The 14,861-nt window shown below is 36.4% G+C and overlaps 1 protein-coding gene across 1 annotated transcript in view; it reads right to left on the bottom strand.

Moving 5' to 3' along the window:
• Positions 1-14,507, bottom strand: part of LOC121376435 — a 43,307-nt gene extending 28,800 nt beyond the window's left edge. The window contains exons 1-6 of the mRNA XM_041504301.1: positions 14,008-14,507; positions 11,532-11,634; positions 9,169-9,369; positions 8,196-8,323; positions 5,517-5,625; positions 897-1,057 (exon numbers count right to left, since the gene is read on the bottom strand). Coding sequence (XP_041360235.1) covers positions 897-1,057; positions 5,517-5,625; positions 8,196-8,323; positions 9,169-9,369; positions 11,532-11,634; positions 14,008-14,013 — 708 coding nt within the window. The 5' untranslated portion in view covers positions 14,014-14,507. The remainder of the gene's footprint in view (positions 1-896; positions 1,058-5,516; positions 5,626-8,195; positions 8,324-9,168; positions 9,370-11,531; positions 11,635-14,007) is intronic.
• Between the last annotated feature and the right edge of the window lie 354 nt (positions 14,508-14,861).

The raw sequence follows: 14,861 nt of genomic DNA, 5'->3' as shown, positions 1-14,861 counted from the left end.
GCTGCAATCTTTCCTCCACATGATATAATATCGTTTACAGTTGCTGATTTAGGAGGGGGAGGTCGTGTAATGGGAAATGGGGCAATCACACATTTTCCCCCACCACCATTTATAATTTCCTATTGCCCTATAATATGACTCACAGACAGTGTGGTTGCTACCCACCCACCCATCCACCACCCACCCACCCATCCACCACACACCTCCACCACGTCGGTGCCATCCAGTATAAAATTCAGGCTACGACCAATGATGAACTGGCCTCAGTGAGGTCATGGTTCAGCCATCGAACATAAGGTTGGTAGGTACAGGGTTCGCAGCTCGGCACTGGCATCCACCCAGAGCCAGTTTCAATGACTCAATGGGCAGGTGTACAACCACTACATTGACTTCTCTTTCACTAACCACTAGCAACTAATCCATTGTCCTGGATACACAGCCCAGATAGCCAAATTGTGTGCCCAGGACAGCGTGCTTGAACTGTAATTGGATAAAAGCAAGAAAAAAAGAAATATTTCATTTATTTCATTTTAACTTATTTTTGTGCTTATATCCAATTAAGGTTCAAGCATGCTGTCCTGGGCACACAATTGAGCTATCTGGGCGGTCTGTCCAGGACAGTTGGTTAGTTGTTAGTTGTTAGTAAGAGAGAAGAGGGTGTAGTGGTCTTACACCTACTCACAGAGTTGTTAAAACTTGCTCTGGGTGGGATCCTTAAGTCCGATGGCTTAACCTAAATAAGTATAAATGAATGAATGAACCAATGGTGAACATTGAAATTAGATATACAAAATAATAGTTCAATATTCAAATAAACTCGAGATTGCAGCTTTAAGGTATGCTTCGTTTATGCACATGAAATCAGTTATGCACGAGACACAATACAAATAACTTACCTCAAAAATATATGGGTCCTCTATGGAAGCAAGAAATGAAACATATTCATATATGTGGTGAAAACTGTAGTAAACACTTCCATTAGGGGCATACTGCTCTCCTTTTATCTCGGCGCGAACTGGGATCTGAAGTGATGTATCTAAAGTTGTCCAATTACTGTCTGAAAGTAAACATTAATCTTGTATGTCACACTTTTTTTCAGTTTCCTTATCCCATAGTCAAAATGTTTAAACTACTAGTACCACCACCACCACCACAACCACTACTACTACTGTTGCAGTGGCTATTGCTACTGTCACCATCACCACCACTACTAAGTACTACTACTACTACTACTACTAATGTTGCAGTGGCTATTGTTACTGTCACCATCACCACCACTACTAAGTACTACTACTACTACTACTACTACTACTACTACTACTACTACCACTGTTGCAGTGGCTATTGTTACTGTCACCATCACCACCACTACTACTACTACTACTACTACTACTACTACTACTACTACTACTACCACTGTTGCAGTGGCTATTGTTACTGTCACCATCACCACCACTACTAAGTACTACTACTACTACTACTACTACTACCACTGTTGCAGTGGCTATTGCTACTGTCACCATCACCACCACTACTAAGTACTACTACTACTACTACTACTACTAATGTTGCAGTGGCTATTGTTACTGTCACCATCACCACCACTACTAAGTACTACTACTACTACTACTACTAATGTTGCAGTGGCTATTGTTACTGTCACCATCACCACCACTACTAAGTACTACTACTATTACTACTACTACTACTACTACTACTACCACTGTTGCAGTGGCTTTGTTACTGTCACCATCACCACCACTACTAAGTACTACTACTACTACTAAGTACTATTACTACCACTGTTGCAGTGGCTATTGTTACTGTCACCATCACCACCACTACTAAGTATTACTACTATTACTACTACTACTACTACTACTACTACTACTACTACTACTACTACTACTACTACTACTACTACTACTACTACTACTACTACCACTGTTGCAGTGGCTATTGTTACTGTCACCATCACCACCACTACTAAGTATTACTACTATTACTACTACTACTACTACTACTACTACTACCACTGTTGCAGTGGCTATTGTTACTGTCACCATCACCACCACTACTAAGTACTACTACTACTACTACTACTACTACCACTGTTGCAGTGGCTATTGTTACTGTCACCATCACCACCACTACTAAGTATTACTACTACTACTACTACTACTACTACTACTACTACTACTACTACTACTACTACTACTACTACTAACTACTACTGCTGCTGCTGTTGCTGCTGCTGCTATTGCTGCGGCTCTTTCTATTACTATGCAACCACCACTACTGTTACGTACAATTATTACCAGTATATACATACATATAAATGTATTAGAAGTAGCAGCAGCAGCAGCGGCAGCAGGCGCATGTGTATTACTAGTAGGAAAATATTTAGCAAACGAATAGTAGACCGTGGGCCCACAATAACACACACACACACACACACACACACCCCCGGCCCCCCATAGGGATTTTTCAAGATGAGTATATCTTTGAAGCCTATCCATAGACATATTCAAATCAGCTTGTCTGCAGGCAATCTGTTGGTGGTGGTGCCTGTAGGGAACGTTTGAGTGTAGGCACCCTATTTATTTTTAACAGGGTAAATTTTTGATCAAGGTGAATGTTCCACATAATTTTCAAAAATATTTGAAAATAATTCTGGACTATATCACTGCTTTTACTTTAAAGCTGGGTTACTGGTGAATGTATTCCACCAAAAAATAATACATTTTTGGCATCTGACTAAGTATAGTGAGTCAATGAATTTGAAATGTCCTGAGTATTACAAACATATTACATGAAAAAACTGCATGGCAATGTTGAAGTTCTCATCCAGACATATTTTGAACAGGTTTAAGACCAAATTATGAATGCAAACCACAAAGTAATGCAATATATGTGGTATGGATATAGTACCGGGGGTATACTCACCAGCAAAAGTTACACAGTTCCCGATATACGTAATTCTCTATGTACATGTGTATATATACAGACAGTACCTAAAACATTCTGATCCTTTTATTATTGTATTTGTATTTAATATCTGAAGGCAGCATTACTTAAATATGGTGCAGTACATGCTGTCTAAACCATTTACATGGATATTTTGATTTTTATATTACACAAAAGTCTTACAAACATAAAAAGTGAATTTACATACCATTCTAGGCAAGTCTGCATTACATATACAATTTATCTATCTTACAACAGCTAGTTTTTTGTTGCTTTTTGTAATATTTTAGAAATGCAGTTCGTGCACTAAATTTATCATGTGAAAGGGGTTCTTCCAAGCCACACTTGATCTAAGGAATCCCTACAAAGGTCTTAAAAGACTGGAAGACCTTTTAACTGAAAAAAGAAAACTCTGCCCTCAGCTTCTTGGGAAGAGGGTTCTATTTGTGAGACAAAGTACATGTTTCAAACACAAACCATGTCTGGGGGTGTTGTAAAGTGCACAAGAAGATGCAGAAACAAAGATTATACTTCATTGTCTGTACATTGCTGCCAGTTAACCATCCCAGATACGAAATTTTTTATAAACTCAACTTGGCAAAAGAGGCATCTTATAGATGTGCGCAGCATCATTAAGGATACAGGGAAGACACCAACTAGCAATTCCAGCTGTGCTTGCCATTAAAGCTATGATACCAACAGTGCTTTTATGCAGAATGGAAAACTGGAGGTTTTGAATATTCTCAAGCAACACCAAGACTTCCTTGAAATGTTGTTAGCTCATGGAAGTTCAGCAAAAATTAATGTTCATATATATTTAAGAAGCAGATCATTTCATATACCTTCTCTATGGGAGTGCAGGTGCGAATAACATACAAAAACATCATGACTTGAGAAATATCTGGAAATGTTTGTTGCCAAACCAAGGATGATAATATTGAACTACAGTAGAGTATAAATCAGCCTTCTCCACTCTACATGTATGTATTCACTGAGAATGCTCTGAGAATGCACATAAAGAGAACAATTTGCCAAGTTGTCATTTGGTATCAGTCAAATTGTCATATGGCTGAGACATTTTAGAAGGAACACTAGAGATGAAATAGTGATATTATACTATGAGCGCTGATGGACATACTGATGGAGGAACCAGAGCAGAGCCTAGAGAAGGAGAATACTAGAAACTGTGAACATGACAGACATATTTTAATTGCATGAAAATGCAAAGGAATATGAAAGGAAGTCAAAACTTTCCTAGACAATATTATATACACCTGAGCATAAGTTACGCACAATGTAAATATAAAGGCAAATCTAAAAATATTAGAAACACAGACTAGTATAAGATGAACTTCTGTGATATAGATGACTTGTACATGTAATGCAAAAGAAATTATGGTAGGTACACAAAACTGATGCTTTAAATTTTTAACACTGGTGTTAAACTTAAATTTTTAACACTGGTTCGGTAAAGAGGGACATATTCATAATACTGATGCACATACATGTATACTCAACAAAATTAATTAAGGGCTAGAAAACTTTCTTATATTATAATATAATTCTTTGTTACTGTCATATTACTTTAGCATGTTTTGGTCATATATATGGCTGCTATACATTGTTTCAGTAAACATTTACTGGTTATACATGCAAAAAACACTGGGTATTTCACATACTTATGAAAAATATTGAAATGAGCATTAATAGGCTAGTATTTGTTACACATTTGTTCAGAATGATATTTGTTATTGTGTTCCCTCAAAATTGTCATTTAAGTCATTAAGTTTAAGAGCATGCCAAAATGCTGACAACTTTCAAGAGAAAAATATTTTCCCCCATATTTAAAGGAAAATACTAAAATATCTATTGGACCTTAATTAATTTTGTTGAGTATAGTATAGGCAGATATACTGAACTATATTTGAATAATGCTGCCTCAATATATTAAATACAGTGCAATTTTTAATAGTAAAAGGTTCAAGCAGCCCAAAATATGTGTAAATATAGAAAATAAAGCATTTCAGGCATTGCTTAACTTTTGCCGATGAGTATATCATTATTCATACCACATATTGCATTGTTATTTGGTTTGTTACTATTAACATCTAGTATAGGATGAATATCATTAATTTTGGCCTTATATCTGTTAAAAATGTATATGGATGACAACTTTATCACTATATTTAATTTTTCAATATAGTGTTTTTGGGACACAAAATGTGCAACGGTACCCTCATTCAAATGGCGATATTTTTTTAATCCACCAACATTTTTGCTGCAGACAAGCAGATATTAAATTCATATATAATGAGGTATCTAAAAATACTTGTCTCCAAAAATCCCTAGGTGTGTGTGTGTGTGGGGGGGGGGGGGGGGGGGGTGTTTCGGTATCTGGCCCATGGACTATAGTGCCTGGAGAAGGTAATGAGTAAAAGCCTAATGCTAGGGTAGGACTACCAATTGCCAGCACAAGGTTGGCCAACTTTCTGCTCTCATGACTTCTACGACTGTTCAGCTGCAAGTCTGAGCACTTTTTAGATTTGTACCTGTGAAATAGTAGTCCAAAGTAAAGATGTCTGAGAATGAAGTCCAGTTCAAACATGACCTCCAGTGGTCGACCTTGATTCCGCGAACTGTTGTCTTGCCGATGTATTGCTGAAGACAGATGCAAAAAGTTGATTACAGCATACAGTCAGACTGGAATCATTACTTATTGATTACAGAATACAGTCAGGCTGGAATCATCACTTATTGATTATAGAATACAGTCAGACTGTCATTACTTATTGATTATTGAATACAGTCAGACTGGAATCATTACTTACTGATTACAGTATACAGTCAGACTGGAATCATTACTTACTGATTACAGAACTATATAATACATGTATTAGAAAAAAAACACTTTAATGAAATATGTATTATATGCATGTTTTCATTGTCAATCATCCAAATATGTTTTTCACTGCAGGCAGTTACATGTATTATTATAGGAACCAAATACTGTGCAGTTGTAGTTATTGCTATTGCAGCTACAAACCCGATTACTACAGGGTTGCACCCACATCTGGTTAAATCCATGAAAGAACTGTGTTTGCCGACACACAATTGGTAAGAGTACTTTTAATTAAGTGTGTATCTTTTGTCCAGCTAGGGAACCGTTTTATGAAATGAATCTTAGCACTAAAATCACCTTAAGTGCGTACCTGCTTAATGTATAATACATTTAAGATGATCTTAGCTCTAAGATCGCTTTGTAAAATGGGGTCCAGGTATGCAACTGAGTATCAAGTTCTGACATTTATTTTTTTGCTGATTGGCCAGTTTGCAAAAGCCTTTTTATTGCTAAAAAGCAGCACGGTCCTTGATAATTGACATGCTAGAACGTTGTCCACAACAAGCCGACATGATTGCTGTTGCCTCAACTTGCCTACACAATAACTTAATTTATCAGTAGTCAGCATCACGTACCTTAAGAGCAGTTCTCTTACCTAGCATATAGCAATATACTTCATATTATTTGCATAACTATCGTCCCTAACTGCACCATTCACCGGTCAAAGAATTACCAGTTTATGACAGTGCATCTATGACAACTTACATCTATGACGGAGATGGCAATGATACTAAATGTCCTCCCCAGATGACTAAACCAGAAGCTGTCCTTTAAAGGGACATTCCCGAGTTTGCTGCCATTTTTAAGATGTTTTCGACTAACAGAGACTTTTTAACGATTGTAATTACATATTAAACATATTTTTCTACATAAAATATTAGTGGCTGGATATTAAAAGTGTTTCTGATCGTTCTAATATTTGTACTAGGTTAACTTTCATTTTATTTCCTAAAATATGATTTTTTCGTATCTACGAAATTATTAGAAGACAAAATCCAGTTTGGGCTTCTTTCAAATATTAAGACAACCAGAAACACACTGAATATACAGCCAATGATATTCTAAACAAGAAACTATATTTAATATGCAAGTTTAATCGTAGAAATATTTTATTAGTTGGAAACATCTTACAATGCAGCAAACTCAGGAATGTCCGTTTAACAATAATTTTGATGTGGTTGCTCTCATATGTCCTGTCGACTTGAGCACCAATCCATGTAGTGTAACCGATGATGACATTTTTTGTTGTTGTTACCACCATAGTAAAAGTATCTAATTAATTTCTTTTGCAAGCATTGGTGTATGTGCTCCAATTTTTGAAGGGGGACAGGCTGATTTTTGCCTGAATTAAACAAAAATGCCTGAATCTGGATAACAACATTTATTCATATTAGCATTACTGCCAAAGAGTTATATAGAGTTGCAAACGAATCACTACGCATTTTTATATGGAATGCACCTAATTTTGCAGGTAGAACGATGGAAATATATAGTAAAAAGGTCTTAAGTTAGCACATTTTGACCGAATATCTCTATCATCTTTTCCAGAGGTTTTGCTCTAGCATTGTGTGGGTTGGGGTGGGGGGCACTTGCCCCAAGCCCCCTGTCTCGTATGCTTATGTTTGCAAGCAACTCGCTCCAGAGTTTGTCATGCATCTAATGTCATTTAAGTGCCAGACTGTGTGGTACTCATGTTAGTAGCTGAACTTGAAGTGCAAGGTATTTGATGCTGTTAAAAGGTAATAGTTTTTGAGTGTATGAAGACACCGTTTGATTAGTTAGTAGTAGTATATATATATATATATATATATATATATATATATATATATATATATATATATATATATATATCTATATATATATATATTATACTCGCATTGAAATCCATTTGACAATGACTTTTAATGATCATTACATTTTGAATCATTTGGATCATGGATGTATGATGTACTGTGACAGTGGCAGTGCTCTGTACAGTGATTGGTGTTCCAATATAAATATATAGGCCCGAATTTACGAAGCCTGTTTTTCTTAAACACAGGTGTTTAAACTTTGTAAATGTGAGTAGTTACAGACGTGTGAGACATAAACAGGCTTTGTAAATTCGGCACTTAATGTTTTATGATTCATGCACGCTACCTTGAATTTCTAAAACACCTGAATGTGACCGTGGTTAATTAGCCAGATTCTCAAAAGATATGCCTTGACCTACACAAATCAATCAAGAAAAACACTATATACAAAAGTTCCGGGTTCAGCTGTGGTTCTGCTAAACTATGTACAAACTTTTGGTTTCAAGTTATTTAATTGTATTCTGTGTGGCAATTACCTCACCATATCGCTGTGCAAACCTAAGCATGCTTTGAGTGGAAAACCCATGCTTCATTGACCCAAATCCATTTCCCAGCAAAACAGCATCGTCGTCTGTCGATATATTCATTACAGTACATTTGGCATCTGAAATGAAGAAGGAATCGTCCAGTTGACCAGTTAATTACATAACCATTTGATCTCTCTCTCTCTCTCTGTCACTCTCTCTCTCTCTGTGTGTCTCTCTCTGTGTCTCTCTGTCTCTCTCTCCGTCTCCTCTCTCTCTGTCTCTCGTCTCTCTCTCCTCTCTCTCTCTCTCTCTCTCTCTCTCTCTCTCACTCTCTCTCATTCACTCTCTCTTTCCCTACCTTGTCCAGTCACATATCCATTAATCAGATACTTATAAGCATTATAAGTCATTACTAAATGTAGAGCATGATGTCACCAAAATCTCAGTTATCTTAGAGAAATTTATACAATGCCATGTCATTGTCATTACTAAATGTAGAGCATGATGTCACCAAAATCTCAGTTATCTTAGAGAAATTTATACAATGCCATGTCATTGTCATTACTAAATGTAGAGCATGATCTCACCAAAATCTCAGTTATCTTAGAGAAATTTATACAATGCCATGTCATTGTCCATATTGTCTGAATAAAGATTATTGAGGATGAACTTCATATTTTGCTTGTATATAAGTGTTTTGGTGTATTGAGAGATATCCATATAAATTCTAAATTTATGAAAATCATGACAACAAAAAAACTGGATGTACTATTTAACACTTGTCTTTATCTTTATGTTGTATATAAAAAAAATCAGAGATGATAACTGTTTAAATAAACATATATATTGTGATTTTTTTTTTTTTTTTAACCTGTAAGCTGTATTATGGGTATACGGTCTTTATACTAAATAAACTCTTATGTTTTTTTCTGTTCTGCATTTATTATCTATGTTGGTCCGTGTGTGTCTTGCCTATACTTACTATTGTTGATGTGGTAAGACTGGTTGGTGTTGTAGTTTACGATCGCTGTATACACTTGATTGTTAATGGTCATATCCATACGCGCCATTCCCGCAGCCGAGTCCGAGTACTCCTTGGCTACCACGGTCATGCCGCTGTTGATGATGCTGCCTTCTATCACCGTCTGGAACTGGGGAGGAAGGAAGGCTGGAAGTCTTGGATCTGAAGTTTGTACAATATAATTTGTACTGGTATAACAAGCATTAAGAGAGTATTTGCTAAAGCAATACATGTACATGTCCCCTACCGGACCAAACCAAGTTGCATATCTCCTAAATTCAAGGGCCATAACACTGTAAAGCATTGCAAAAAACAAAACAAAACAAAAATGACAACAACCAAATATGTCTGAAAACTAATTTTTGTTTCTCTTAAGTTCAAAGGTCATAACTCTGTGAAAAAATTGATAAATCGCTATGAAAGTAACAGTACATGATAAAGCTATACACAAAATTCAGCTCAATAACTTAAGGCATTGTGAAAAACAAATCTGGTAGACAGACGAACAGACAGACAAAAGGACAGAGTTGAATCCTATAATCATGTACATGGCAATCAAGGATTCCCTTGAAGGAGCCGGTGTGGAGATTGACCACTGCCTAAAAACCCATGTAAACTGTTACTGGCACTTTACCGTAAATATTTGAAGTAATGTGTGGTTTATAAAGCGGTGCATGTTATATACATGTATGAATTGGTCCTGTAAAATGTGTTAAAAACAGTGTTGCGGGTTATACACGGGTGCATTTTGTACTCCGCAAAATACAGTACACACAATCTCTCTGTCTCACTCACTCACTCACTCACTCACTCACCCACCCACCCACCCACCCACCCACTCACTCACTCACTCACTCACTCACTCACTCACTCACTCACTCACTCACTCACTCACTCACTGTATGTCTGTCTGTCTGTCCTCTGTCTGTCTGTCTGTCTGTCTGTCTCTCTCTCTCTCTCTCTCTCTCTCTCTCTCTCTCTCTCTCTCTCTCTCTCTCTCTCTCTCTCTCTCTCTCTCTCTCTCTCTCTCTCTCTCTCTCTCTCTCTGACACACACACACACACAATCAAGCACATAAAAATCGCAATGATCTACACTGGGCATAAACAAGTATTTCCTTCAAGAATATTTCATCACAGATAGTAAAAACGCAGACACATTTACGTCTTAGTCTTGTTTCCATAAAACAGTGATGGAACTTTATTATCAATCATCGGTTATAATTGATTACATAATCGGTTAGAATGATATGAACTTGACAAGAATTTGAATTATAACGACCATTTACTTATCACCATGTGCACTGGGATAGACACTACAAATTGTTAATTTTACCTTTAACAACTATTTAATATATACTCTTCAAAAAAAGTAGGGGAACTCTAATAAGAATTTACAATTGCCAAAATTGTAAGGTATATTAGCCGTGGGGAATGGTTATATGATAATAGTGAATTAATTGGGCAAACATTACAACCAGTAGTTCAGTATTACAGTAGGTTTTATGACCACCAAAGATCTTGAAGGATGATTGGGGTCAGAAGTGAAATTTTAAAGTTGACATTTTTTTTATCAGTAAATCGCAAATTCAAACAATAAAAATCACTAAAAACAAAACAATAACAACTGTATGATCAACAGAATGAAAAAGATTGACAGAAATAATGTTCCACAGTGATTAATCAACCTTCCTGGAAATTGTCAAAATCGAGAATGACACCCTACGGGGCAACTGCGTGATGCACATGCAAACTATGGAATGTGTTTCGGTGTGTTGATGAACAGATCTGAACGTTCTTTGCTAGGATATCTGTGGTCAAAACGTATGTTCGGTCTAATAGTTGATATTAACATTAATATTTTAGGTTCCCCTACTTTTTTTGATGAGTATCATTGTTCTTTATTACATATAAAAACAAACCCCAGCCCCAACATATCTGCAGCAATTCCATTATCTAAACTAAAGTCCGTCCCACAGGGATCGCATTTTTTTCATACAAGTTATTTATTTCCGAGCCGACTGATTTGTAAATTGCACACACAGATTGTATTTCTTTGTTATTTCCAAAACACTTTTACTTTTCTTCTTACGTTAAACCAAACTGGAATTATTTACAAAAAAATATTTTAATAGAATGATGGTACTGACTATAGATGAACAATTACAGTAAACATTTCCCAACAATTAATTATAGATTTTTTATAATCAATCATCACATCAGTAGAGCCAAACTGATAATTTTTTTATTATAATTGATCATTCTAACACAATTACCGTAAGATGTGTATAAAATCCAATAATTATGAAAACTGGAGTTACGAACCATTAGGGGAAACTGTTACCGATGGATTGGTGGTACAGAATGGCTGTACTGCTTCCGACTGTCGTACCAACAGAGCGACACCCACTAGTAACAGATACCATACCTTTAATAGAAACAAACATTCAGTACATAGTGTAGTAGAGGTGTGACATATGCAGTAAAGTACACTTATAACGAACAACCGGCCTCGGTGGCATCGTAGTTAAGCCATCATACTACAGGCTGGTAGGTACAGGGTTCGCAGCCCGGTACCGGCTCCAATCCAGAGCAGGTTCTTAAGGGCTCAGTGGGTAGGTGTAAGACCACTACACCCTCTTCCTTCTCACTAACCACTAACCAACTAACAACTAACCCACTCGCCTGGACAGACAGCCCAGATAGCTGAGGTGTGTGCCCAGGATAGCGTGCTTGAACCTTAATTGGATATAAGCACGAAAAATAAGTTGAAATGAATGAATGAATATAACGAACATGCTTAGAACGAACTACTGCATAGAACGAACTGATCGTAAAGTCCCATTTTATCTCCCTATACATTAATAACCAACTTGTACAAATGTGTACAACGAACCACTGCTATAACAAACTAACTATCATGGTCCCTTCCGGTTCATTATAAGAAGGAGGAAGGAAGGAAATGGTTTATTTAGTGACTCACTCAACACATTTATGGTTATATGGCATCAGACATATGGTTAAGGACCACACAGATATTGCGAGAGGAAACACGCTGTCACCATTTCATGGGCTACTCTTTTTGATTAGCAGCAAGGGATCTTTTATATGCACCATCCCACAGACAGGGTAGTACATACCATGACCTTTGTTATACCAGTCGTGGTGCACTGGCTGGAACGAGAAGTAACCCAATGGGCCCATCGATGGGGATTGATCCCAGACAGACCGCATCGAGCGAGTGCTTTACCACTGGGCTACATCCCACACCTGGTTCGTTATAAGAGTATTTAGTAGTAAATGTTTGATCGTATCAAATGACACTATTGACAAACAAGCAAAATAATATGAAAAGCACATGTTAGATTTTCGTTTTTGAGGGGCGTGAACGCAACCGTGCTCATGTATAATGAATGAATGAATGAATGGAGTGAATGGATGAATGAATGAATGAATGTTTAACCATAAATACATATCGGCTATTGGGTGTCAAACAAAGGTAAATATATTAATGTGATAAAACTAAGCCCACAGCTAAAAGCTGATGGGGAATGACAGATGTGTACATGTGGCATGGAAAGCCACAAAAGACAAGCACCTTCGCTGTTGTGGTGACAAGGACTAGAATGTTGAGATGGACAGTGAACAAAGTTAAAACATAAAAGTTGCCAGATTGGGAAGAAATAAGATGGAATTCAAAGGAAAGGGGGCAGTGGGATAATTAAAAAAAAAAAAAAAAAAATTTTTTTTATGTAAAACCACAGTATAAAGAGCAGTGGTGATGAAAAGTATCATACTACACAGACATTAAGGTTTTGGTATATTTTAAAACTGTATTAAATCTAAATGTTTTAAAATATTTAAAATTAATTCTGGATGGAATTTAAAGGATTCTAATATATTTGTTATCAAATAAATTTATATCTTTTCTTGTCAGCTTTAGATGATTACACTCCACCAAAATGAGACACACAGTCAGTGTACACTGGCAATGTTCACACTGATGAGGATGAGGATTCATTAAAATAAAAGAATGTGTTAATTGTGTATGATCAATTCAAGCACAACACAAGACCGTTTCATCTTTCCTGCACCACCTTTACGAAGACTGCCTCAACAGAATGAAGCCTGTTCCAGTTATCTTGCCAGGTCGAAAAAATATATTGCTGAACATGTTTAATATTACCGTAGGCAGCTGAATCTGCCTTTTCACTGCCCTTAATGGCAACATGTGCGGTCGATCGACGATCGATTCCCATCAGTGGGCCCATTGGTTTATTTCTTGTTACAACCAGTGCACTACGAATTGTTTATCAAAGGCCGTGGTATGTGTTATCATGTCTGTGGGATGGTACACATAAAAGAACCCTTGCTACTAATGGGAAAATGGCACAGGTTTTCTCTCTCTAAGACTATACATGTCAGATTTACAAAAATTTTAACATTCAATTATTAACAAATCAATGATCTCCAGTGGTGTTGTTAAACAAAAACATATTTGAACTCACTCTATTTAGTAATACCTCCACTCGCTTGTCCCATTTCATCAAAAGAGTGTGTGTGTGTGTGCGTGCACGTACTGGCGTGCATGCACAAACATGCACACCTGTGTGTAGGTTTAACTCAAGCATTTATTATAATAATATAAATATTAATTTACTCATATTTATTATAAAAGCCCAATAAGATATCAACATAAATATTTAAAATAAAATAAGTCAAATAAGACTGAAGGTTTATTCATTTACATATATGTAAATAATAATAATAATCATAATTTAAAACTATACACATAACTTACCTTCATTTTTGTTTTCTGTGTAGGGGGAGTAGAGCTGCCTCGTGTGGGGTCAAAGTATCTTCACTGACTGATAACTGTTTAACTACACACATGTATTACACCTACTATGTATTGTTGATAACAATTGTAGCTTTTACCCGGTTTATCTGTGTGATAGAAGTAGTATAAATATATGTACTAGAAGCTACGACGGCACTGTTTTAAGCACCACAAGTTATTAAATAAATAAATAAATAAATAAATAAATAAATATATATAAATAAATAAATATATATATATATATATATATATATATATATAATTAGTATACATATCTATGTTCTACTCTTTTGGTCCTGCCCATGCAGTTTATCACACTTTAAAGGTCCATTATTATAGTTGCAATGTTACATTTCGCCAGTGTTACAGTTAAAGTTTATTTTGTTTAACAGCACTACATGAGCACATTAATTAATTAATCATTGGCTATTGGAAAGAAAGAAATGTTTTATTTAACGATGCACTCAACACATTTTATTTACGGTTATATGGCATCAGACATATGGTTAAGGACCATAGATATTGAGAGGAAACCTGCTGTCGCCACTTCATGGGCTACTCTTTTCGATTAGCAGCAAGGGATCTTTTATATACACCATCCCACACAGGGTTGTACATACCACGGCCTTTTATATACCAGTCGTGGTGCACTGGCTGGGACGTGAAATAGCCCAATGGGCCCAGCAACAGGGATCGATCCCAGACCGACCACGTATCAAGCGAGCACTTTACCACTGGGCTACGTCCCACCCCCATCGGCTATTGGATGTCAAACATTTGGTAATTCTGACATAAGTCATCAAAGGAAACTCGCT

The sequence above is a fragment of the Gigantopelta aegis genome, chromosome 6 (genome assembly GCF_016097555.1).
Source record: "Gigantopelta aegis isolate Gae_Host chromosome 6, Gae_host_genome, whole genome shotgun sequence".
In the NCBI taxonomy this organism is placed as follows: Eukaryota; Metazoa; Mollusca; class Gastropoda; order Neomphalida; family Peltospiridae; genus Gigantopelta; species Gigantopelta aegis.
Note: the sequence above shows the minus strand (reverse complement) of the source record. Positions and strands in the feature narration are given on the sequence as shown.